The sequence below is a fragment of the Lepisosteus oculatus genome, chromosome 11, assembly GCF_040954835.1.
Source record: "Lepisosteus oculatus isolate fLepOcu1 chromosome 11, fLepOcu1.hap2, whole genome shotgun sequence".
NCBI lineage: Eukaryota > Metazoa > Chordata > Actinopteri > Semionotiformes > Lepisosteidae > Lepisosteus > Lepisosteus oculatus.
Genome location: NC_090706.1, coordinates 30,436,507 through 30,463,863, shown reverse-complemented (window position 1 = coordinate 30,463,863; position 27,357 = coordinate 30,436,507). Strand labels below are relative to the sequence as shown.

Here is a 27,357-nt window from a genome sequence, read left to right as displayed (position 1 = left end):
AGTTTCCAGTACATGGTTTGCTCTTCTTAACTTTACTTGCAAACTCTGTAACTGCAAACACTAAAGCACATACATTTGCTCATGCCACAGGCAGTCAAAAAAACATTTCACCAAACGAGTTTAGATAACTGAGCACCTGGCTAAGAGCCTCACAGTATTGCTGAGAATAACATTAATAACACCTGTAACAGCAAAATCTTTGTCATCCTACAACATGGATTGCCCAGTTCAAAAATGTAGATAAATGCAAGGGAACACCCAGTATAAAAGCGCAACAGCCATCTATATCAGCAGCTTGAGAGCTGAACAGATAAAAATGTAGTAATTATATTGATCCTCCTAGGTGTGTATCTACTGAAAACTCAGATGAATGACTAACAAAGACTGCTGAGACTGGAAACACTAACAGAGCTAGAAGACTTAAGCTGGCTCACTGAAGAAAGAAAAGTTTTCATCCACACTTACAGTATAATCCAGTACTTTCACAGAACCAGACAAAACCGTACAAAAGAAGAGAACTCCCGAGTAGCTCAAACAGTAAAGCTTCTTGTTTAAGAGTGTAGATGTTGGTGGTTCAGCGATGGACCATGTGATTACCTAGTGAAGGTAGCCAGCAAAGGTATCAGCGTACAACAGCTTCTAGCTGTCAGGCATCTATACTAAAAAAGAAGTGTGGAAAGCCAATTTAGTCACTGATTGACCTAGTACAGTAAATCCTAACTCCCTCTGTCGATTTAGACTGCCTAGATTTAAGTGCAAATGTTCTTTCATTCTTTCATTTTAGATTTTTCATTCCCACAACTACGAACCTGCTCAATTCACACAAAGCAATGGATTGTTACGTTTTATTTCCATCATGTTTGTATCTTACTGAGGTACGGTATCTATTTCACTCACAGATTGTCCAATGTTTTATGTACCTATTTTGGACAGTGAGGATTGCTTCTATTTTTTAATCTTATGGCGTGTATGTTTTTAATTTGTTAATGGACTCATGTTGTTTTAAAAGTACTATGTATTGTGATTGCCTTTTTTATCTGCCTACAGTGCAAATCTCCCATCTGGGTTTATAAAGTAAGTATCCAGGAGATGTGTTGCTCCTCAAATCCGCACTAACTCCTATAAGACACTATAGTATAGTTTCCCAACAGTGGCAAGACCTGAACTTGGCAAAGGGTTTGAAGAGTTCTCAGTCCTTCCAAAGAAAATTTAGGGGACAGAAATCCCACTTGGCTTAGAAAGCCAACAATCTCTGAGCTAAACGCACTTTAGGTTTAATTGAATGTTGCCCTTAATTTGGTCTGAAATGTCATACTTTGCAGACAACTTTTATCTTGTTTATACTGGACGCTAATAAAGCTTTAATTCTCCCTCAAACACTGAGAACTCACCTTATCTGTTTGTTCTCATGTCAAAAGTAAAGACATGGGCATGTGATACTCACACCTGAAACAAAAGTGCTCTCAACCTTTAGAAACTGCAGATTAACTTGTTGGTTATAAACCCGGCTGGACTGAGGCTCTCCACGCCCAGGGTTAGACATACACACTCTACAGTTTGCGTTCTGTTGCAAATAGAAGCAAAAACCATGATACCTCTAAGTCCTAAGCAGAGGTTTGTCAGATTTCTCTTGTGTGCATGCGAGAACACATTCAAACGAGGAACTGATGTAAGAGGATGGTATCTGTTCCCAGGACTGCTGAATTACCTGGGTCTACAAACAATAACTTGTGATTATGCCAAAATAAAACACATCAGTTGTGTTCTAGAGCTGTCTGTAAATTTGGGGTCCTGCTTATTTAAGTGTTATATCACTGCTGGATAGTCCCGTGCTTTATTGCCAAGTCTCCTTGATAGTTTAACTAGGCAATGATTGTGATGGGAAATAATTTCCCCCTTGGTTCCTGTTCCCCGGTTCCCTGGGATACATTCTTAATGAGACACACATGAACACCACATACAGTACATACAATAGGAAAAGAACAATGGTATGACTTCAGAACCATTGCATCAAGCAGTTCCTGTCAAGCTTTGCACCAAGTTAGCAGGTACAGTAGGAAGTTACAGACTTCGAAGTTGCATTTTGGTAGTTCATACTGTACATACAACAAGGATCTGACTTGTGACCAAAACAGTTCAGGAGAAATGTTCCTGGCCACAAAACAGCAAACTTTCCACACAATGGCAGAAGTAAAACACCATTTAGGAGAAGGTGTAAGTCAATTTGATGCAACAAAGAAAGCTTTTAAAAAGCTTATCTTAAAGCACTTATCATTTTTACAACAGACTATGTAATGCTTTCTATGATATATTATAAGGTGTAATAGAGCCCTACCACTGTCTAACACATTTTTCCTTAACAAGTTTTTTTAAAATTAATTCTATACAAATGTAACTCATCTAAATGTTTGCATCATTTTTTTTAATTTTATAAACAAATTTTTAGCAAAGAGTTTCTGCTGTCATAAAAATGATAAAAAACGTTTTTTTTTTCTTTGAAGTCATTGCGTACCGGATTACCAAGCTCCTGGTTACAACATATTTGGATTTGGTTGTGCAAATGGCTGAATGACAACATAACATTTTCACTCAGTTATACGTTATTTAATGTACGTGCCCAAGGTTTGATATTATGCATTATTCAGGTCTAGACTAGGGATCGTGTAGCTACAGTACTTGAATTACTGAGAACAGGGCGTCACGTAGCGTTTGAGGAGATACAAAGTATTTCTTAATGTTCAGGCAGAGTGACTGCAACAGAAACAAATCAACCAGTTGAAACCAGGTAATAATAGAAAATGAGAGACCATGCTTCATGAATATTATTATTCTTAATTTGCATATTTGCTCTAGTTTTTCGATTGCAGAAAAAAATAACTATACGAGGCCTGGCTATTGCAAGCTGCCTGCATGACACCACAGAGATCCTATCAGAACCGCGACATCCAGCTCTGGGTATTCAGGTGGATTTAAAGAGACACGTCGTGTAAAGCGACACAAAATTAAAAATAAAATAAAGCCCAGGTCCATCACTTCAAAATGTATTGAAAACAATAACAGACACCAAATTTGAGTGAATGCAGGTTTAAACTGTAGATAAGGATCGCGACATGAATATAGAGATGTTATGTATTTTTCATCATTTAGAAAAAAAACCCATAATCTATATTTTTCTGAAAACCCGTCATTCGTGAAAAGTAATGCACACATCCGATATCAAGTAAGACATACAGGAATTACAATACCGAGTAGCACACATAGACACAGTTCACCCCACCCAATTAAAAAATACTCGAATGGTAGCTGAGGCTTATGCATTATCACGTTCGAGAGAAAAATCTTCTAGAATACCTAAAGGATAGTAAGGAAAAAATATTTATACTTATCCATAGATTTAGTCACCTGCAAAAAATGTCCACAATTTTTTCTCATATATTACAATTATCTAAATAGCAAAGCCTGTGGTAGCATACAGCATCATGTAACTGCACTAAACCCATTGGCAGGTCTGTGCCATCTCTCTCATCGCGTTTGAACAATATTGATGATAAAGAATTAAATCTTACCTGATGCTCGCATGACCCTTTTTGGCGATGCTGACGGAACGGTTCGCATTTACGCCTCAGACCTGTGTTTTAAAGTGGTGATGTCTCAGTGATGCTCTTGCCTGGCAGAATGCTCATCCGCTAATCCCCGAAACACAAAGAGCAGAAAATGGCTGCAAATGTGTTTCCTTAAAGCTACATGACAGTCAACACAGCAGCAGTCACATCACTGCTCGGCTCCGAAGCGGTTCGCGTTAGCTATATTTAGTGGATGAATGTGCAGGTTGGAAGAGTATTTTTTTTTCATTTAATGTTCTCAGTCCAGTTGTTGATGCATTTAATCTGCCCTTCCCCTCAACATAGAAAGCTCGCGTTATTTTATAAACTGTAGCTATATACAAATTAATATTAATATTGTAGCCGTATGCGTTACAATATCAATCAGCAAGCCAATTCATGGTAACTGAACCATAACCCAGACTGAAATCTGCATTGAGTTTATTCCAACGGCAGCACTTGAATGATAAAACCATCAAATTGTGCAAATGACACTGATGTGTACATAATTTACAGAAGTTATTCCTCTTTCACTTGGAAGCGGGGTTTCAAACCATACAGTATAATACTGCATGATGGAGACTATTTCGGTTATTACATGGCCAAAAAAAATTAAACCAGTTTTTTTTTTTTTGTATCGAGCATATTCATGTCAGGGTTGTCCTGGAGTGTTGAACAAGAAACGTGCGAAGATAAAAAAAGAATAAAAAGTTCTTAGTTTAAAAGCATAACACGAAAAACAGAACAGTAGAAGATAAAAAACGAAACTTAAAGAGAACAACTGACTTCCATGTCTACTGGTCTTCGAAAACGGGTAAGTACTGTAACTGGTATCTGCAGAATGCAAATACTTGGGTTGAACAAACACAAAAAAGTACTAAACCGAACCTCTTATAAATACTGTAGCTCAACGATACCGTTCTAAGATGAACCCAGATTTGATATATAGAACATAAAGAAACCATGACAAGATCAATGTAATTCTAAGAGTTGAGTTTGTTTTAATTCTCATACTGAATTATGTATAGTAAAACCCTTAATTCAAAGAAACACACAAACCCCAATAATGGGAGTGTGGAACATTTATTGGTACGGCTAGGCTTAAACCTGCTTGAGACATCCACGTGGATAAATGTATGAGACCCGCTATATTATAAACCAGATGTTTTCTACATTGGCAGTGGCACTAGGAGGGATGGATACCAATAGGTGATATTGTGACAAACACTATGAAATAGTGACTTAAAGGCCTATTATACCTTACAGTCAGTGATCAGTGGAAAATGGAGTGTGTCCTGTACCATTGTTATGAACTTCAGATAACATTTATTTTCCTAAATATGGATATACAAGATGTGAAATTAACATTTTCCTTCCCCCATCCTTCCCTTATCTCGTGTGGCTGTCCTTGTGCAGGTGGGTCACAGTTAAATTGTAGTGTCTGAAATATATCAAGTCGGGTAAAAAAATAATTTCTAGACATGCCACAAATCAATCTCAGTATCCGTTAACAAAACACAGAGGAGAGTGGTGGTACACTGAGACACAAGTGTCTGTTGTGTTTATAGAAACCAGAAACTTTAAAGTGATTTCTCTCATAATCACTCCTTTTTGGCATATCAACCGTAACCATGGACAATATAACAATACAACACTATAAACAGAGGGTATAACAGAAGATATAAGCAATTTTTGAAAGCTGTCTCACTGAGCCTCACCCTTTTTGGTGCCCCGCCTAATGTAATGATACGTCAGGCAGGACACAGTGAGACATACTGTACCACCTCTGGGACATTAAAGCATCAGACATTTACAGGGAAATGTGAAGCAATGCTCAGATAAGAATAAAACTTTTCATACATGAACATGTATTTTGTCTCTGACCAAATCATGGTAAGTAGATTAGATATCTTGTTATTTAGGTCCACAGTTGTAAAAGAACAATTGTACTACACTAAGTTGATTTTATCGAAAGAATGGCGGTACTGCAATACTGATTAACTTGCGAAATCTTTAATATGTGATAATATGCAAGATGCTTTGGATAAAAATGTTATATACTGGAGCTGCAATTTATTCTTAGAACAATTATTGAAGTAGATCATCCTTGGTTATAGATTTAAGAGAATTATAATGTATTGATTTCAGGCACAATTATTTTAGTGGTTAATAATAGTGAGCATCCTTTGAATTGCATATAACAAAAACTAGCACAGGGTACAAACCTATACAACATGTGTGTCTCACTCTGCTCCTCTGAACTGTATCAACTATGACAAGCCCACCCACTGGGCCTATTATTTTTAAGTGAGGGAGAAAATAAGGTGAAAACATTTAGCTTTTTTAGAGGTAACTCTTAAGACACTTTAGGGTTTCCCTTTCTCACAAACCTTTGTTCTCTTTTGAACAGGACAGTGGAAAAAATATTAGGAATACAAAACTGCCTTATAAATCATGCCTCTTACCTAATTGCTTCCTTTAGTTCCAAAACAAGAAGTTTGGAAGGGCCACTGCAGTTCTACTCTCTAAATGTAAAGACTGGAATATTTTTTAGTGTTTGCGTTTCTCCAGATCTCATTGTGCCCCATCTTCCATTGCACACAATGATTTACTGTTACTTATCTTATGGTGTTAACAGTTTAAAAAGAAACATTACCCATTATTACTGTTACAGTTGTGTTTTTTTAGTAACTGGACTTCACAGCAACTTCTGACACAAACACAAGGAGAAAAATGTAATACATTCCATTTTTTAATTGTTTACTTACAAAATCAAGGTACTTATAGACCAATAAGTAAAGATAACTACTAAAATGTAAAATATTAAAGTGTGTGTTATACTGTATTATCGTGTTCAAATAAGCTGCATGACTGGGTTGATATAGAAAAAATATTTCTTATTCTTTTTACAGATAAGGAGACAATTGAATGTTATACAGAAAGTAGTGCTTTCAGATAAATTAGAAGGAGCATTCAATACATGAAGAAGGTAATATACGGATTAAAAAAATAGGATTTTAAAATTGCACATAGCAACGAATGCAACTAAGCCATTGTTTCCTCCTTAATGGAATTAAAGTAATAAAAACAAAAACCTTTGAATACATTAACAAAGCTAACCTTTTTACACTCTTGGAATAGTTGTGAGAGCTAAAGAATCTCGCACAGACTGAACAATCACATTCACAAGAAAATCAATTACTGCCAATAGATGTCACTCTTTCATATGAACAGACAAATGCTCGCAACGCTAATGGTTAGCACAACAGGCAATTCAGATTTCCCCCCTCTGTTCCTCCTGCCTCCCAAAGGCCTGTTTAACTGGTGCTCTACATGGTCCTTCTGTGAGTCCCGATGGACTGGACTCCCATCTAGAGTGTAGTTCTGCCTTGTACGCTGTCTGTCTGTGTTAGGCTGCAGGTTACCGCAACCTTTACCTATACCAGAAATATGCAGATTTCTGATAGTATCTAAAAATAACTAAAAAAATAATGTAATAAAAATAATGGATGATCAATAGAGTGAGTGTAAGAGTGTCAGTGTGAGATTATCTGTCATCACAGCAGTGTGCCGTTGTAAAGGTTTGAGGGTCTATCAGTGTGTAAGCATCTGTACAAGTGTTAGTGTGACATTATCTGTCAGTGTACCACTTTGTAGCCTGATTAGAAGCTAGGCAATGATGGGACTGACCAACACAGGAATGGAAAATCCCCAGTCCTGCACCTCACACACCAGATAAATCCTTAACTGAACCAGTGACTGTCCTGGTTGTTACCGTTGTAACTATGTTTTCTGGACTGAAAGGTTTGATACCTTAAGTTCCATTTGAAACACAATCATTAAAAGGCAACCTCCTACATGTTTAACAATTCAAAACAACTAAAGAAGTCACATTTATACACCTATAATTTGGTCTGTTAAGGGGTTCAACTGATTGCTCAGCTGGAGCACTCAAATCAGCAGATGTGTGGATCTCCGGGACCAAGGCTGGGAGCTCCTACTCTGAGCAAAACGAACCTGCAGCTGTTGTAGGCTGTGGACCAGCAGGCCAGAGTAACCATCTGACTGAGAATTTAAACCTGGCTCTTAGCTTTATAGTTGTTAAAGCTGCACTGTTTGTAAGAGTAGGTGTTTATGGAAATCATAATTAACTATAGGAAAAATGTAATTAAAATACAAGATGTCAGGATTAAAATATTTCTCAGAACTGAATTTGTACAAGCAAGTAACAAAGATGTAAGGAAGGTTATAAACAATAGGGAGACATTCAGCCCATTTGATACCAAAAGTAGTTAATTATCAAACTACCAATTGTTAATTAGTAGTTAATTGATTGGGGATGTCATCCAGCCATTCCTTGAATGAAACCAGGATATTGGCCTAAACAACATGACTGGATAGCTTGTCATGATAGCCATAAAAAGTCCCATGGTCGATTCTGAAAAAGATTACTGTTAAATTATATTGTAAAGAACACAAATGCAGGATGGTATTTATTAAGCAACCATGTGACAATTTCTGTCAAGGAACAGGTAAAGGTTTAATCCATGCTGAAAAGAGAAGAAAAGAATCAACGTTTCGGCTGTGGACCTTCTTCAAATGAATCTTTACTTGTTCCTTTGCAGCCTACGCATGCTGACGCAGCTCCCCACCTGAACCATTTTTGTTAAGGCCTTGTCTAAGAGCCTTGTAGCTTTTCTGCTTTTGTATGCTACTGCAATGTAAATTTTGGTATCTGAAAAAGCAATAAATACAGTATAAATATATATATATTCTTTTCTTTATACAGTTTATGTCCATTTCATCTGGGCTTCCAACAGCTTAATTTCAGAAATCAGCAATTTCTGCCAGCTGATGGAAGAGAATTGCAAAAGATGGGCGGTCTTCTGGTTTCTAAGGAGAGAATTAAACAAAAACATGAAAAAAAAATGTTTAAAAAGTTTGCATCAGGAGAACTTCTTCTATCCCAACAATAACAGTATAGGTAAAATGAAAAACTCTTTGTTGTGTTGTGAATCTTTTCTTTTTTCACAGCTTAGTCTCTGCACCACAAAATTGCTGATTTTATTTGCTCGAAAAAGAAAACTATCCAGCTTTGTTGCGTCAGTTGCCATAACTAGTGGTGTGAAAGTAACTCTCCCTTGATTCATGTGCGCTCTAAGCCTTGATGCAGAGGTTTGAAATTAAAACAAACATATGAAAACGTATTATTAAAGCAGAATTTAGGTATACTGTATAAGCATATGTGTGTTAGATTTGATTTTCAGTTCATTTACTTGGCTCCTTGTTGCACTGACCTCTTTCCAGCTCCACTCCATCAGCTGATAAATGTCCTCTGAAGCGAGTCTGGGTTTAAGAAGTCGGAGGCCAGATGAAATTGAAGCTACTACCTCTCCGTTTGACTGGTTCTCGTATGGCATCTTGCCCTCACTGTACACCTCCCACATGAGGACCCCTGCAGCAACGCAAAGCCGACGAGACCCTTTAATTCTTTACATTCTTACTGACTTTACAAAAAGACGGACAAGCGCATCATACAGTACATTTCTGCACGCCAGAGAGCTTCAAGCCTTAGCCTTCATTGTGAGTTTGAAGTCATTTGCTGTGGCAACATTAACAGCCTCACTAATAACAGAGGTGAAGAAAGAGTATATATCTGAGTTTATATACATCTTGAAAACTTACAGTTAGTTAAGGCTTTTCTCAACTTCCGTGTGAAGCCCACACTGAGACACATGTCGTATTTTCAGGAACCATCATTTCTGCCTGACTTTCTACGCAATGAAACCCTCTCTTCACATGTGGCGTTAAGTCTAATGCATTCTGATATTGATTGCATACTCTCTTACTTTATCTTCCCAGGGCTTACTGCTGTCAGCAGCCACATTCTGACATACTTTTGTATTTTATTGACATATCACAAATAAGAGGAGGCTATCTGACCTACTGTATCAACCTCATGTGACTGTGTTTACCAGTAACCTCATATCCAGTAACGTACTGTACTGCGAGGAAACTGCTGAATTCCCCTTCGAATCCTTGCCTAAACTAGATAAATGTGACTAAGTAGCTAATCAAACCTAATACATTTGTCACCGGGAGCAGGGAAGAAACCGGAGCACCCAGAAAAATCCCCCCCAATCACAGGAAGAGCAGAATATAGGCGCCTTAAATTGAAATTGAACCCAGGACCCTAAAACTGTGAGACAGGAAACACTCCACACCATACCACTTTTCACTTCATAGCATTATTTTATTCATTAGAACAAACTCATCCAGTGGCTGTCCTGTGTATGTCAGGTGGTGCTATACAATGCTATACCAGGTCACCACATGAAGAATAACTATCTCACTCCGCTTCATTACTTACCAAAGGACCACACGTCTGATTTGCTGCTGAATTTGCAGTATTGGATTACCTCAGGGGCTGACCACTTCACTGGAAACTTAGAGCCATAGGAACTGGTGTACTGGTCATCCAGGACAAACCTAGGAGAAAAAAAAATCTTAAGCTATACACTGCAAAGATTCCATTTCAGAAATACTTTAACACCATATGTCACATACTAGTGCTGAAAAAAACGGGAACCTCAATCAGTCATTGTACAAAAGCATTTCATTGTACTGCAATTTTCTTTAGGTATACAGAACAAACAATTAAGATTTTAACTTACATAAACATATCAGGGCAGTGCAAAACCTTCAACCTTTTGCATTATTCAATTGCTATTACATGATCTTTTTTGTTATATGAATAACAATCTGAATCTCAGACCTTGAACTGAAAAAAACTTCAAATTCATACCTTGCCATACCAAAGTCTGAGACTTTTACCACTTGATTCTCTCCAACCAAACAGTTTCTTGCAGCCTGAAAGAGAGAATATTACTGAATTCCACTAAGGTTCAGTTTTAAGCAGTGTTTATGTAGTTAGATAAAGCTTTGATATGTTTGTAAACTAAATCTAAAACAACATACAACAATTTTTGTTAGTGAAACAAGAAAAAAAAAGTTTGACACACAATTGTTAAATATAATCTATATGCTGAGTGCTTTGGTGTAGAGTGAGAAGCTTTCCAGTACCAGATCCCGGTGAATGAAATTGGCACTCTCTAGGTAGGCCATTCCATCACAAACATCCAGACACATTCCCAGCAGAGTATCCTGGGAAAAACTCCCCCGCTGATTCCTCAAGTAGTCGGATAGGCACCCGTACTCCATGAACTCAAACACTAAGCACATGGGAGCCGTCTGGGTAACCAGTCCATAGAGCTGAACCAACTTTGGATGAGACATTTTACTGTTCCAAAACAAAAAATCACAAAGAAAACATAATTCTTCTCATTTTTTAAAAGCATTAGGAAAACTGCTTTAGCTATTATTTACTGATCGGTTAAGTTTGTTTTCACCTCAACCCTTCAAATCATTTTCTGCCTCTTAGCACATACATTCACTTGCACATGAGAAATACTCTCACAGTATTTCTAAAAGCATAGTGATCTGTCTTCTTTTAAGGACAGGCCTGGATATTAGAATTCACATCACTGAATCTAATTTATTCCTCATCAAAATAGTGCATTCTAAGTACAAATGTAAATCAAATGCTACTGAAAACAAGCAAGAACTACTGAACTTAATATTTGTCAAGAAACGTGAAACTGTTGCTTTTTCCTCTTTAGATTGAGGTCACTCTGGGGTAAAATCAGTGTAAAATGAGCAGAAACAACAGCTCAGCTACCTATCCTTCTCTACACGTTTCCAAAAGCAATTTAAATCTCTTCTACAAAGTGTTCTTTTGGAAGAACATGGATGATGAAATTATTAAGAAAGGACTCACGCCATGACTTTTGCCTCCTCTTTAAACTCCTCTTCAGACATCGCCCCCTCCCGCACCATCTTGATGGCGACTTTCAGGTTGTCGTTGCTGTGCCAGTAACCCAGCTGCACCACCCCAAACTGGCCGCTCCCCACTTCTTCAACAAAGCTCACCTCCGACGGCTCGATCTCCAATATGTCTGGTTAAAAAAAATGAACCGGAAAACAGTTTGGAAAATGGCTAGATAGAGCAGATATAGAGCAGATCCTCTATGTGATATTAACCCTTTTGAAGCAGCGTGAATTTTAATTAGAAGTGCCTTTACCCTCCTAACATTTTTATTTTCACTGAGAATCCATCCTCCGATATTCGAAAGAACTGATTTAACACAGTTTTGTTTGTTTCTCTAGCAGAAAGTTTAATGGTGATTTTTTTCTGAAAGAACCATCACTACTGTTTCAACTATACAATATGTAGCATTTTCCAAAAGGAATACAAAGTTAAATTTTGTAAAAGCCTTTTTTTCTTAGGACCTGTTAGCAGTTGCACACACCGAAACAGAGGTTTTTTTCAGCACTGGAAACTCTTGTCTTTTTTTAGCGCACAAGCCTATACAGTATAACCAGTTTTACACTTTTCAGAGGTGAGGTATCCCACAAAATATAATCTTATTGGAATGGTTTGCTAAAACATATACATGTGTCACATTACAAAGATCTAAAACATGTATTTAAGAGACATACAATTACTTAGACAGCAATTTATGGATTAAAAGCAGCAAGTAAAGGTTTATTCCACGCTGAAAAGAGAAGAAAAGAAACACAGCATTTCGGCTGTAAAGCCTTCTTCAGATGTCACACCTGAAGAAGGCTCCGTTGTGTTTCTTTTCTTTTTTCAGCACGGAATAAACCTTTACTTGTTCCTTTGCAGCCTTCATAAACTGACCCACTTGAATTTATGAATTAATACTCCCTAACAGGTGTCTGAACACAAGGCGGAATCATTACTCTGAAATTTTCATGTTTTTCAATTTTCTGAGGAACCGAAGAACGTTACTGAAGAGCTGAGACTTGCTCTGTTGTGAAACTTGAGTGATTCAGCACCTAAGCAAGCTGAAACACTCATTCCAGCTTACTCTTACTCTTTGTTGCGATAACAATTAAGCAGAAAGGACTCAGGTCTGGATTCCTATGTGTCTTTCTTTTCTAAAAAGAACGCAACTGAGCTGAGAGAGCTCAGAGGGTAGATTTTCAACCCATAGGCTCCATCTGTAGAAATAATAACCCCCTCAGTTGTCTCCCCGAGCAGAGGGACTTTCTCTCTGGATTACAGTTGTTTGCTGCTCATTCGTTAGGCTTTTGAGACGAAATGGATCACAAAGTTCTGTAGCTAATAATTCAGGTTAAGCTTCCTTCCTTTTGTTAGCTCTGGATTTCTTTGCATGCACATACTGTACTAGTATATTGGCTAGTAATTTTCCCTTAGTGTAATTCACCCTTCCAAAGAAGCTTATTTTCTCATCGCCAGTATGTCTGAAAACATAAATGTTATGCACAGCTTTATTTTACTTAAACATTTTATCACCCCTTCTTTGAACACCACCCCACAAAGTCCAGTAATCTACCGCATGAAGCAATATTTACCAGCTGGAAAACCTGCTGGTCTCGGAGCTCTTTCTCTCCTTGTAGAAACAGGATGCCTCAGTCTTGTAATGAGACCTGTTGAGATTACAGATAAAAGAATCATGAACTCTTTAGTGTACGCAGACTTCAGTGACAACGCAAACTTGTTATAAGCTAATAAGTTCATTTTCTTAAGACCTTTGCCACACAAATGTGTGATTGTCACGCTCATGCCATTTAACGAAGACACAAAGAGAAAAACAAGTATTGTTGCACTAGGCAATAGAAAGAGCACTGCATAAATACCATATTATCTAATTGTATAAAGTACTGCATATAGTGTAGGATAGTTGTTTGTTGCATTTGGAATTCCTGTTTCTGAATTGTGACTGATGTTGCAATTTCTAAATATTCCAAAACTCAAATTGTAAGACAAACTCAAATTCAAATCATCTGTTGAAAGGTTGTGTGTTGAAGGATGGTATTTCAACATACCTTGACATTTATAATGATGTTTAGATGCCAAAACGTTCTTTCTGCTAAGTTTTTGATGAGTGTTGAGCTATTTTGAGCTACAGTACTAAGTCTTTTTTATGCATTTTATTTTGTTGCATCTCCTAGTATAGGAGGACATACGTCACATCAAGAAATCTGTTGAGCTGAAGTCAATTTAGTTATAGGAATAAAAATGATTGCACACAACCCATGATGCCCTTGAGCACCAGAGATTCAAACTCCTTTCTCCTTCATTTTCAATGAAAGCTGTTTATACAGATGATAAAATATTAAATACTGTAGATCAATTCTCCCTGTCTGCTACATTGGTCACTCTTAAGAGGGAGAACACACCTGACACACTTGCTACGCTGGTAACAAGGGAATTAATATTAATTTTATGATCTATTTGTGTATTAGCCTTTAGAATATGATGAATATATACTAGGTAAAATCAACTGGAAGTAAATGTTTTGTCAAGTATAATATCTCATTTTATTTTTGTGACATGCCTTGCAATAAAATAAATACTACCACGATCATTTTCAACAGGTGCAGTTTTCTTTTTACTTAAAATCTTATTTTTTTCAGGGGTTGTTTTAGGAAGCTGGACCACCAGCAGCAGCAAAGTGAGTTACAAAGTACACACTGTAAGTACAAGGTGTGAAATAAGTTTAACAACAGGAAAAAGACGAAGCTACAAAGTATGCTTTTAAGATCAAAGGCACAAAGAAATACATTTTCTCAAAACATTTCCAGGAAAGCAATGAGGATGTTTAGGAGCTCTTGTTGTTAGATCATGTATTCAAGAGATAAATATAGTGTTACATACCTGCAGCGTTGTGCTGGTGGTAATATATGAGTTCTGGAATGGAGCTGAAGAGGTATTTTTCTGCCAGGTAATATTTTGTTTCTCCTGTTGTGGTCTCTCTGATCTGGTAATGTTTTACCCTTGGATTATTTTCGCCATTAGATCTGAAATTTAAATAATTCACAATGGAGCAGAGTGTAAATTGAAAAAGGATTCATTTAAAATACACCAAATAAAGAACTGGACATTTCGAAACCACGGAAGGTGGAGCATTAAAAACCCATGCTAACTACAAAATGATAAAACAACAACTGGAAGGATTTATTTCAGTGCCTATGTACACCAACAGTGTCTGGAGCACTTCACAGGGTAAAAACAAAACCACACGAAAAAGAGAAAAAAGTCAAAATAACATGAAGGAGAAATAAAGACATAAAAATAGAGATGCAAAAGTGCAAAGGGCAGAAAAGGTAGACAATGATTGAAAACCTGACTGAACAGATACTGTACAGTATGTCTCGAGTCTCAGTAATAATTACCCAAGAGCTTTTGTTAACACAGACACAGTGTACACTCCAGCGTGCCGTGAGTCTCTCACCATGAAAGCTCCTTCCTTGTCCTGTAAATATTTCAATATTTGTGCCTCAAAATACAGCATTTAATTTAAATAACACAGTGCATACAATACAACCTGTTATAATATTTGACATATTTTGAGAGGCATTAAAAATACAAATGCAATTAGCCACAAATTATTGCCAGAAATCATTTCACTCACTTCATTTCCAAACAATCAATTAACCAAACATGAAGATCTCATCTCATTTACTTCCAGATTTGTTACCCTGCATGTAAGGAATTGTGGTCTGCAGATGCGCAAATGCGGATGGGAGTGTGGCATGTAACATATTCATGTTACCACTCCTAATGAGTGTGGGTATGAAAAAGCTGGGGGTAATGAGCGCTGAAAAATGCCACAAAGCAGAAGGGAAGTGGTCATTGTAAAGCTGAGGGCGGAAACTCATTGTCCAGGGTCACCTGGAGATACGCACCAGCTGACAATATCACATTTATGTGACAATGTACATGCAGCATGTCCTGACAATATGTTCATATGTGTATTGTTTCTGCCTAAGAAATAAATGAATCTGTGTTTTGTTTTTTTGTTTTTTAGTCAATTCTAATGCTAAACTCCTGTTTATGTTCAAGGCCTCTCAATATACATAAGTCACAACACGGACTAAGCAGAATAATACCTTAGCGAAAACCGATGTATAGACAGAAAACAACACTTTTATTCATCGGCACTGTGTTGGTGGAAATTAAACTGATTCGGGTGGGAAAAGGAAAGTACATGCTACAAACGTACTCATGTTTTGAGTTTTATTTGATTCTAATAACATGTAAAACGGCTTTAAATCAAAAGGCACTGCAGTTTCACCTTATTAGTCAAATAAACCCAATGCTCTTTGTATTTGGCCACTGTGTGTTACTTGGAGTACCACTGCAACAGCAAACTAAATCTATCTTCAGAGTGGAAGAGCAATTTGTATTTTTGGATTTGGGGAACAAGGGAGATGTACTGTATCTCATTTATGAAACGTTCACAATGTTATAGACCTTTGCCGTGCAGGTTCTGAAGAAAAAACACTACAGGCTGCAGACAGGAAATCCCCAACCAGAAGTGTGGCTTGAAAGCCTGAATGTAGAAAACTAAGTTTCTTGCAACTGCACATCCTGCAAATGTGGCTTTCACCTCTGCAGAATGAAGTGCTGTCCTGGTTTAATGTGCATCTGCTTGAAAGCTTACAAGACCTGTTGGATCTGTGGTATCGTAATGTCAAGAAGCAAGATTGCAGCGCATGTAAGAGTTGGAGTTTATTGTGCAGCAGGCAGAAATGGTCCCGTTCATACATCTAAGAATTAAAGCAAATCTCAGAGAAACATTTTTTTCTATTCGAATGGCTGTACCTCTTTGAAGAGCAGTTGCTCAGCTCTTGTTCTGGTTATATCCTTGTTGTACCATCTATAACAGAAAACCAAGCCTTGGTTTAGGGTTATTCTAAAACCAAACGGGCACAAACATGAAACTCCATTCACAAACACGCATATATTGTATTCACTGTATATAAATCAATGAAAAGGAGTGACACATACAAAACTCACAACCTGGTATATTTTGAGTTTTTTGTGATAACCATATTTGCATGCAATAATACTTTTTATGAGATGGGAAATTTTGTCAAGGGAAAAAATTCTAACAAAGTACTTTAAAATTAATTAAAATTGTAGAATGAATAGAATGCTGAACTTACTCATGATGTTCTATGCCTTCCGGTGACTTCACAATGACGTAGCTGCTTGGAATATAACCTTGGTCACTGGGGAAGTGAAAAAAAAAATTACCTTACCATTAAAGTGACAAAGTTCAACAGGCGTTTGAAATATTCATGATCAGCTAAACTCAGGGGCCAAGAATGATACAAAATCCTTTTGAGATATGAAGTTTTAGGCTTTCAATATTATAGTTATCAGAGCCCTCAAAACACAAAATGAAATATTTTGAGAGAATTTAACATTGATCATACAATACCAGTGGCTGGCTAGCATGGCAAACACCTAAGTCACTGAATAAATCAGCTTTCAGCAATGACCTACTTTCAAGGGTGTGATGTGTCATTTACCCTTTTGTGTCTTGAACAATCCACCAGTATGGGTCTGACTGGTCTATGACAATATATTCCTCATTCCTGTACAGGGGAAGATCTTGCTCTCTTGCTGGTGAGAAGTCGTGGACGGCGACCACGACAAGCTCCCCAGGATCAGAGAAGCACCTCTGGGGAAAAAGAGAGAGGAAATTATATAAGGGAATCTCTTCCATATAAGGGCGGAGCAGTGGCACTGTGGCTAAGGATCTGCACCTGTGGCTGGAAGGTTGCCATTTCAAATAAATGGCTGACCCTGCGCTCTGCCAATAAAGCTTCTCTCCCCCTGTCTGTGTGTCTCATGGAGAGCAAGCTGGGGTATGCGAAAAGACAAATTCCTAATGCAAGAAATTGTATATGGCCAATAAAGTGATCTGATCTTATATATTGGAATCACGTCACTCACAGTGAAGGAAGGTTTCGGCTACAAAGACTGCAGACTGCATTATTTTAAATCGTGTCTATAAAAATAAATATATACAAAAACAGAAAAATTCTCTACCAAGAGGATAATAAGGATAAGAGGATAATCTACCCATAAGTCTTGTCTAGTCATTGTCTGGCTTCTTAAAGTAAATATATATAATGCACGCATCCTGAAAATAAAACAGGTCTCTAACAGAAGCAGTGGTCAAGAGTTCTTTGGTTTTATATAGTTTTTATAGTTCTCACTAACACCTTAGTGCCACTTATACTGTGGTCATACGATTACAGCAGTAATCTCTCTCACGGTGACTCTCACCACACACAGTTCACAGTTAGACTCAAAAGTCTTCACTGAAAAAATCATTCAGACCAACTTCAACTAACTTTGAAAATGTATGTTTGAAAATGTGTCTCAGAAATTTTTAAGAAGATGTTGAAAGACACGAAAGTCCAGAGGCAAAGTGCAATGTTGTCATATTACAGCTTCTAGCTAAAGGCATGAGAGTAAGAGTTGCAAGGCGCTATATAAAATAAAGTTTATTATTATTATAAAAGACAGTATACTGTACCACAATAAAGATTTCAAATGTTAGCCTGCTAGACTGCAATATAATCGGAATTTAAATACCTTTTATTTATGGCTTCAAAAAATCACACTCTCTGTATGTTGTTCTTCATATTGATAAAAATGAACCGCCTGGTTTTCAGCAAAAAGCAGCTAACATTACATATCTTCTAAAAACACGGTGCATTCACTTTCTCTGCAGATGCAGTCATTTACTGCATTTCTGTTACTACTAATGTATTTCAACCATTTCTTAAAATTCAAGGGGGGGAGAGTATATGTACTTATATGTCCTCTTTGGGGGAAAAAAAAAAAAAAAAACTCACTTGTAGCTCTGGTGTTGGAGGTAGTGGCTTGGGAGCTGCAAAATAAAACAAAATATTACTGAAAGTCATTTCTGAGAGCTGGATCTCAAACTCTGTATATGCTAGTGAAGGTTATCTCAACTGATTAAGAATCTGCTTTCGTTTTATTTTGGTTTCATTACGTTTTGAGAAAGGGCATCACATTGATCAGCATTGCTACCTTGCAAAGCTAGGGCCCATGGTTCAGTTCCTGGGGTGCTGTCTGTGTGGAGTTTATATGTTCTCCCCCCATGTTCGTGTAGGTTTCCTCTAGGTGCTCCAGTCTCCCCCCCCGCCACCCCAGTCCAAAAACAGGCTGGTAGAGTAATTGGTTTCTGGGAAAACAGGCCCTGGTGTGAGTCTCTGTCTGGGTCTGTGTCTCTGTGTGCCCTGAAATGGACTGGTGTCCTGTCCTGCGTCTAGGCCTTGCCAGGATAGGCTCTTGATCCCCTGCAACCTTGAACTGGACGAAGCTGCTAGAATCACCCCTTTCTTTCAACTGGTGAAATAATGTCTCCCACCTGGTCACCTGGTCAGCTGTGGGTGAAAGATCAATTTATCAAATGAAGTAGGTTCCCTTCTATATGTGAAATACTTCAGGATCCTTTGGGTGTGGAAAATACTATATGAATGTGAGGATGCATTAAGTATATGGTGAAAAAATGGCAAAAATACCTTCTTTTGTTAAAAAAATGGGAATGTTTTGGGAACTCACATCATCCATATGGGTGGATGTCCTACTTAAAATCAACTACCGATAGATCTGTGTGCAATGCATATTGTTTACTTGGACCACTGCCAGTTGAAGTTATGGCTAATCGTGTTTTCAGTTTTCACTGAACTCATCAAGTGTGTAGTCTGTAGGTGTTCCCATAGAAAAGCGGGGCTACCTATATTTCACTGGAAGGCACGGATGCTCAGCACTGCTGTCTTGCATTGCTGGGGTCTAGATTCAATTCCAGACCTGGAGTGTTACAGTATCTGTGTGGAGCTTGTATGCTCTGCCCATGTTTGCGTGGGTTTATTCTGGGTGGAGCAAAACATACTGGTGGGTAAATTGGCTTCTGGGAAAACAGGGTGGACCTCACCTTGCACCCGTTGCTTGCTGGGATAGACTCTGGCTCCCCATACTGGGTGAGGTCAGGCAAAGTGTTCAGGAGCTTGATAACATTAAGTGATATATAGAATTTGACAGTGATGTTGAAGATTTCTTTCCCATCTTCACTTGCCTCTGTGCGTTTTTCTTCTTAAGAAGGAAGGCTTTTATTAAGTAAAATGTAGAATGTAGAATGTAGAATGTAGAATGTACTCTCTTAATGAGAGTAGTAGACACTATTCTAGTACTCTCTTAAAGTGGCAAATACTCTATAATAAAATCTATAAATGCCAAATCAACGAATAACAGAAGAAGCTTCCCAATGCCGTTACAGAATGCAAACATTCCATTCCAATTCAAAAACTGTTCTAAAAGTTATTAACTGAACACAATACAGAGCATTTTCTCCAGAACCCCAGAGAGGAAACCTGTTAATACTTACTCGGTGTGGTGGGGTCGTATTCATCACAGCCTGTAGCCAGCTTGTCAGCCTGAGAGCAGCAGATCCACTTTCCATCCACCCAAAAGTTGGGATGGTATTTGTGAGCTAAAACATTATTTTTTGTTTCTTGAAAAGAAAAAAAATATATATAATAGATTTTAAATACAACAACTTAATATGGAGTGAAAATATTAATGTCACTGCCTTCCAATAATCCTCAATCATCATCAGCATGATCAAGAGAAACTAAGAAACACAAAGGATATTAATATAATTATTAATACGTGAATTTGTTAACGTATTATGCCCATTCATTTAAATATTTGGAAAAAAACACTTCACTTACCCTCTTTCAATGCAGATACCCATCTATGACGGCTTTCTTTATCGGGTGCAAAAACATACAAGCAGTAGTTGTCATGAACAACCTAGAGATAACACAACTGTATTACTTTATTATCTCTTGAAATCCTGAAAACTTGTAAGAGAGATAAGCTTTAATGCACCTGCTATTTCCCTTAATGAAGAAATCCAAGAGCTCCTTTCAACCCTATCTGACTGATATTGCAGTTATTTGCACAGAGAGGAGATAAAGGTAACAGCTGATGGTGCCCAGCTCAGTGCAGTAGGAAAGGTCATGCTCTGTGCCCATGTGACTGTGCAATGATCAAACATCTAAGTCAGTGGTATCTAAGACAATTCTTGAATGCTTTCATTGGACATAATTATTTGATCTCATAATTGTCAGGGGCATGCAATTAAACTAAATTATTGCTAGATATTGCTTTTTCGTAAGAGAAATATCCCAACTTAAGCATTTCTTGAACCTTAAGAAGGTATTAAAGATTACGTATTGAAAAATATGTAAGAACATTTCTTGCACAAGTAGGCACTAATTGCACATGCTATGGTATTGTTTACCTGAGCATCAAAACCCATACATAACATACAGTATCCAATGGGAAGAGTTACACTCACCTGAAAAGGATATTTAAAACTGCATGGTATTGAGCAGCCACTTCGAACAATCTCGACACACTTGATTCTTGAGAGCTCAATGGAGCCTTTCAGTGTCGGCTTTTTCTGAGAAACATAAGAAACACAACTCTTCACCTTCTACTTCGCACTCTGCAATACCCAAAAGCATGTCTAACCACTTGTGCAATTTAAACCATTATCTGTGTGATATTTTTTTCCTCATGTAGAATGTAGATTCTGATTCTAAGCAGTACAGATGAACAGATAAACAGAATTTCATACAGACATGAAAAAGTAAGTTTAGATAAACACACATTCCCTCCTGCATCGGTCCTATCAAATATCTTTTTCATCCTTTGAAAAGACTTAGTGAAGAAGGTTTTTGCAGTTTGTAGGCTATGTTGGACCCCAATGCACATGTGTAGTGCATTGAAAATGGAACCCACTTAGCAACAGTGTCGCTAAAAAGATATTTGGGCTTCAAATACACAGAATAAGTACATTAAAATAATGTATAATGTTCCAGCATTAATCAGGAGACACAGATTCCCAATATCCCTGAGGGGATAACCATCTGGTCCCGATATCCCTCATTCTCCCTTTCCAGGAATGATGACTTTCCTTTGAGTATTTTTGTACTGTTTTTAAAAATAGTTAAAAGTGAATACAGGCGACAAGAGGACAAGAAAGTCTTACAAGATCTTAGAATTGACATTAATTAACCCATGCCTGGGAAACAGCATTGATGATAAAGAGAGGGCCATCCATGACATATGATGTCATCACCCTTTGCCTTTGAAAGGTTTAGGCAATTAATTATACATTTTGAATATAAAATTCTATTTATGAAATGATAGCATAGCCTGTTGCACTGTACGGATTATACAATAATCCTTATACAGCACATAGACAACAAAACATCACTGCTTCATGAAAGTGCATGGAGTGTTCCTCCAGCTCCGAAGCTCCTGTTTAATCGAAGATCCCAATAATATGTATATATGTATAGTAGTAGTATGTATATATGTATATATCTCCTTCTAATTTCTACGAGGTTACTGTTTGTAAAATGTTATGGATTTTCTGTGAATCTCTGAAGTTCCCAGTTCAAAGGTGCTTCTGTGAAAAACTGTTGCGGACAAAAAAAACTTTAAATATGGTTGAAATGTTTTTTAAGAGCAGTCTTTGTTAAATTCAGTTAAATACTTGTGCCTGAACATAATTGTTGCTCATTATGTGGCGTTCCCTGAACAGTTTTCATAGAAATATGAACAGATATGGAATTTCAAATAAAAAATCTTTAACAACTGATGGATGGATTATTTTCAAGTTATTATAACATAAAAGACCGGGTGGACCTTCTACATTTGTGATGTCTACACAGATTTATCATGCTTCTAAATCATCTGACAAATTTACTTGGCATCTTCTGTACCAGGAGACATGATCTTTAAGGGGAAAGACAAAGTTATTTTTAAAGAAAAACTTTTAATCAACTACATGTAACTTATTCTAATATGTATGTTATTTAACTTGTTGTTGGTGGTGCTGCTGTTCTGTGCGCTGTTAATATCTGTGTATTCTTTGTATTGGAGCACACATGCAAATACACATTTCAGTGCATATGACAATAAACTGAACTGAACTAATGTATATACAGCAGGTAATGAATATAGATTAAATACTATTCAAAAGCTGTTTTACAAATTCTATTACATTCTAATAACATTTTAGCTCACAATTTTTTTTCTTTACTTTAAAAAGACTACCTCAAACAAAAAAAAAAAAGAGATTTTTCACCATGGGCAGAAGACTTCTCCATCACTTCAATACTTTGTTTGCCAAAGATAAGTAACTGTTAACAGACTAATCAGAAACACCTTATTCTACAGGCTTTATAAAGTATCTACACATATTGTATTGCTAATTGTGACACTGGTTAATAGAAAAAAATACAGAAAAATATCTGCTGTTCACGTGCAATTGCTTACTCTTTATTATATGATTATATTAGTATGACTATAACATTATATCCATATTACAATACATACAAAAAATGCACTCTCAAATCTATTTTAAAAGTTGAACTGTGGAATTTACACAAATATATATATATATTGGGAAAAGGACATTCAACTTTGAAATATAAATTTAACAACCTCGTATGAATTAGACCTGCAAAATAAGGCAAGAAGATTAATACAATTTATCGATGTCTGAAACAACCATTCTCTAGCAATGATGTTAGAGTTCACTTGTTTATTACTTTTAAATGGATAAAAGCAAAGCTATAGCTTGTTTTGTAAAAATCAGTTAAACATGAGTCGACAAATAAGACAGACTAATTTGATTCCACCTGGGGTGTGGATCATGATATTGCTACTACACAAAACACTAATCAAAGTACAAAGACAAATAAACAAGAACTTCAACATGTAGCCTGTTCAGCTGTAACTTTGAAGATTAAAGGCAGGGAGGGCTATGTTTTTATCTGAAGGTTTCCATGTTGGCCAACAACAATTCCCATATTTAACAAAACAACTGAATTAAATATATGCTAAAACTCCCAACATTGTGTAAAACCAAAAATGTATTTCAGGCTTACAAATCTTGTAATATTGCTCTTAAAATACACATAAAAAGGAGCAACTGAGGTCCAAGGCAAGTACAATACAACTAACTCCCCATAAGAATTGCCTCAAACGAACAGAAAACAGACATGTTGATTCAATAAATTTAAACACAAAATACTACATAAAAATGACATCAAACTCACAGGCGGAGGAATAATTGTAAATTATGAATGTTGTGTCTGTATTAGATATTTACCACGATGGAATTGTTTGGGAATATACTGTACTGTATACTGTAAAAACTTTGTTTTAAGTTATTTAATGTGATACTGTTTTAACATAGTCTTACATATGCTTATCCAATTATTTTAGTTCTAAAACTAGCCTTTCATGGATATTAGTAGATGTGCATCTTTTTATTTAATTTTTGGGGGTGGATGTAACGCATATATCAAACGTAATTTTAAAAATTGAACTGTATGTAGTAATACATTTACGTAGACCATCATAGCTGTTTACTACATGTTGACATCCATAAGATATTAATCCTTGAAACTCACAGTGCCTGAAATGGCAAATTATTAATTTTATGCTTTACTAAAAAATAAAATCCTTTTGACATTTTGAAATGTTTGTGCATTATACGCTGCAATAACACAGAACCAAAAGAAACCCGTTTTAACTCACGCCGCTATATCAATGATCTAACTGCATTACTGGATGCCACAGGCGATGGTTTCAGGATAAATTAAAGCAGAAGACTATGAAGTTTGGCGTAACTCTAATTGCTGTTTTATTTATTTTTTCCAAGATAACCGCGGTTGTGGAACTACATCGCGCTAAACAGTGCTGAAGACATATCGTGCTCGTTTCAGGTGCCTCTCTTGGAAGCATTAGGTTCTTGTATAAAATACACTTGTATTACAGTAATTCTACTTTTATCATTGAAAGTAAGAGTGAAATGACGTTACGTACCCCAGGGCGATGTTCGAAGTAAGCCAGTTCATCTTTACTTAAAACGAAATATCTTTGTTTGTAATTGCAAGGTGAGGTTCTTCGTTTCTGCTGGGATTTCTTGAAAAGAAACTCTTCTAAAATGATTTGTCTATTCATCCTAAAGAAAATGATCCTTCATGGAGAAACCTTTTACTAGAGTCGAAAGAGAAGAACCGAGACAGTGTACTGTTAGTTTGGTATGGTGCTTACACAATAAAAAAAATGCAATGCACTATCTTCACAACAATCAAGAAGTATATGAGGTACTTAGTTTCCGGCAAGGCAGCAGGCAAAACCACTTCCTTCTGAATTCTGTTCGTAAATTAAAATCTTTCCAGAAATAAACCGAGTTTTTAAATGTATATATACATTTACAAATCCAAATATACACGTACAGAACTAGAGTTTATACAATTTTTGGGAGTGGAACTGAAAGCTGTAACATATGAATACATTTGTCACTTTAAATTATATCCGTGCTACGTACAGTAGTGACAGTACAGACATCTTAAATTATAAATAATCCCTTGGATTATGAGTCATCTGTCCACCCACTGATTTGCATCACACAATTATGTATCCCACGAATATTTAAACACATTTAATGATATAAATAGGTAAAAAAATAAATAAAACGGGGATAATAAATTATGTTTTTAAAATGAAATCTCCTCGCGTATACTTTTTGTCTTCCCACAAATGAACTGAAGACGTGTTTTGTTTCTTATATTTCACAAATTAAGAAAAGGTTAGCATTTTTTTTTTACTTTATGAACACTAAAGAGTTTACACAGACAAAATGAAAAAAAAAATCTACAAATTAACCACTTCCCAGGTAATGTGAAAGTCAACATTTGTACTCCTGGTTCGTCAGACTCAAAAGCATCAAATCAGTTATCTGAATCTATAACCATGTCTTGAAGATGTGGCTCTCTTGCCAAAGTGCATTGGGCTTGTTTTAAATAAGTATATCAGCGTTGGGCTTAACTCTTTAATATTGTAATTCTGGCATGTTCCCATTTAGGCTCAGAAAAAAAAGAGGCGAGGGACTTACTCTTTAGCTCTCTTATTGGCATACTGTAAGTATAAGATAGCTTCTCTACCAAGAAGAAGTCTGCAGCAGAGCAACAGCTCTCACTTACCCAGTCTCAACCTTGATGGTCTCTCCTCCAATTGGATTCCCTCTTCCAGACTCACACACGGTCTTATAAAACACATTGACATGCATACAGAACTGATCAAGTCGACATAAATGCATTAAAAGTTACTGAACAAGAATCAGTCCATGGAATCTTCCTGTAGGTACTTAGTTATATCATCTCTCTAGATCCTGACTCTAGAGCCAAGCCAGGTTTTTCCCAGTTTGCAGGTTCCCTGCTTCATTAGTCCCGCTGTTGAGATAGCCATCCCCCTGCTGGCAATCAGTTGGATTAGAGGTCTTGGTGCATAACTGCTACAACCAGGATACAGAAGTGGTTGGTGGCAGGTGTTGCACGTGGTCTGCTGGACCTAGAAGTCCTATAAGCTGGAGTCCAGCTGTTGACCCCTGCTCTTGGTGGAGGAGCCAATGTCCATATAACAGGGATCTTAGCTGCCCAGGTTTGGGGGAAGTCTCCTTTAGCTCAGCTGGCAAGTTCCCTTTAGTGTGACACCAGAGACACGGGTTCGCGCCCAGGCAGTGAGGGACCAACTGGCAGGTCAGGAGCGGCTAGGGCGGAGACCCCAAGAACCCCACACCTCATAAGGCAACACATCCCAGAACTCTCCATAAACCACACTGGACAGCTGTTCAGTGTGGGTCCCTCCCAGAATGCCACAAACACGGGCTATTGCCCCTCCTTCCTGCTTCCTGTGAAGCAGTACACCTAGACCTGCTCACAAAGAGTAGAGTTCTGGCCCCCATGATTAGATAAATAGAGGAGTTTCTTTGCCATATGTACGTGTACTTTGGGATTCTTACTTCAGTTCTCTTAGGACATGCACAGTGCAACCGACAACACCACACAATGTGGACAGTACATTACAAAACAGTAAATAATAAGCAGTGAAAGCATGTCCAGACAATAAATAAATTATACTGTTTCTGTTTCACCCAGTCCTGAGACAAGTTCACAAACTCTCAAAGTTGAATGTCCACGTTTTGGTAGCCCCCCAAACACCAGATCCACTGGGATGTGCAGCTCCTATAAGAAAATCATAAATGGAACCCTGAATTACATAGTTCAAACAGCAACATGCAGAACTGACACAGACCTTGACCCAGTTGTGGTCGAGAGAGCTTAAACAAGCAAGACTCAGTGATATGGTCCAGCACATTTGTCCGAAGAAGTGGGTTTGATTTTTCTTTTCATGTAGGGTTTGTCAGATCGTGGCACTAGTCTACACAGAAGACAATTTCGAATAGTTTTTTTTTTTCGGAAACCAGTGTCGGAATAACCAGGTTCTTTCCAAGGGTGGTTAAACTCAGTTATTCAGTTCCTTCATAGGACCGCTTCTCCTATGAAACCCTGCACTGTGTATTTTTCTCGGGGTGGAGGGTGATATCAATTTATAATTTAATTAGTAAAGACAGCACTTCTAAACTGAAACCCACGCTTGGGCCAGGCTGAAAAGCAGTAGAATAAACTTCCATTTTTATTTTATCAATTTTTTTAGACATTTCATATAATTAGTTGTCAATTTAAATACATTCCCTTCCGATCGCAAACTATTAGTAAAGTATTGCAAACTATTACCCTACTATTACTTCTCCGCCTACGCCCGCGAGAGGGAGGTACTCTCGTAGCCAATCGGATTTTACGTTATTAAACGCGTTACGTCCAATAGACTTTGCTGATGAATCTGGAGAGACTGGAAAAGCCAATGAGATCCAAAGAGGATCGAGAC

General features: G+C 37.2%; 2 protein-coding genes across 4 annotated transcripts in view; both read right to left on the bottom strand.

The window, feature by feature from the left end:
• Positions 1 to 4,062, bottom strand: part of cyfip2 (cytoplasmic FMR1 interacting protein 2) — a 42,094-nt gene extending 38,032 nt beyond the window's left edge. For 2 of the 3 annotated variants that reach the window (XM_006631711.3, XM_006631712.3), the window contains exon 1: positions 3,567 to 4,062. The gene's annotated coding sequence lies outside the window, so the exon portion shown is untranslated. Of the gene's footprint in view, positions 1 to 3,402; positions 3,493 to 3,566 lie in introns of those variants that run through there. The other variant, XM_069196087.1, reaches the window with a different exon arrangement.
• A 3,880-nt stretch (positions 4,063 to 7,942) lies between these two features.
• itk (IL2 inducible T cell kinase) lies at positions 7,943 to 24,706 on the bottom strand. The gene is made up of 17 exons (XM_006631761.3): positions 24,451 to 24,706; positions 20,903 to 21,007; positions 20,271 to 20,352; positions 19,925 to 20,050; positions 18,369 to 18,403; positions 17,031 to 17,182; positions 16,662 to 16,727; positions 16,318 to 16,372; positions 14,886 to 14,965; positions 14,368 to 14,510; positions 13,062 to 13,136; positions 11,440 to 11,617; positions 10,686 to 10,902; positions 10,408 to 10,472; positions 9,973 to 10,091; positions 8,900 to 9,057; positions 7,943 to 8,495 (listed from the first exon to the last, which is right to left on the bottom strand). Exons 1-17 carry the CDS (start codon positions 24,586 to 24,588, stop codon positions 8,430 to 8,432), a joined length of 1,860 nt encoding a protein of 619 aa, XP_006631824.2. The 5' UTR covers positions 24,589 to 24,706; the 3' UTR covers positions 7,943 to 8,429.
• Between the last annotated feature and the right edge of the window lie 2,651 nt (positions 24,707 to 27,357).

Coding starts and splice junctions, on each gene's coding strand:
- itk (XM_006631761.3), bottom strand. CDS start 24,588: ATGAATAGACAAATCATTTTAGAAGAGTTTCTTTTCAAGAAATCCCAG. Junction 20,353..20,902: donor GTTTTAAATATCCTTTTCAG/GTGAGTGTAACT, acceptor TGTTATCTCTAG/GTTGTTCATGACAACTACTG. Junction 18,404..19,924: donor ATACGACCCCACCACACCGA/GTAAGTATTAAC, acceptor TTTATTTTGCAG/CTCCCAAGCCACTACCTCCA.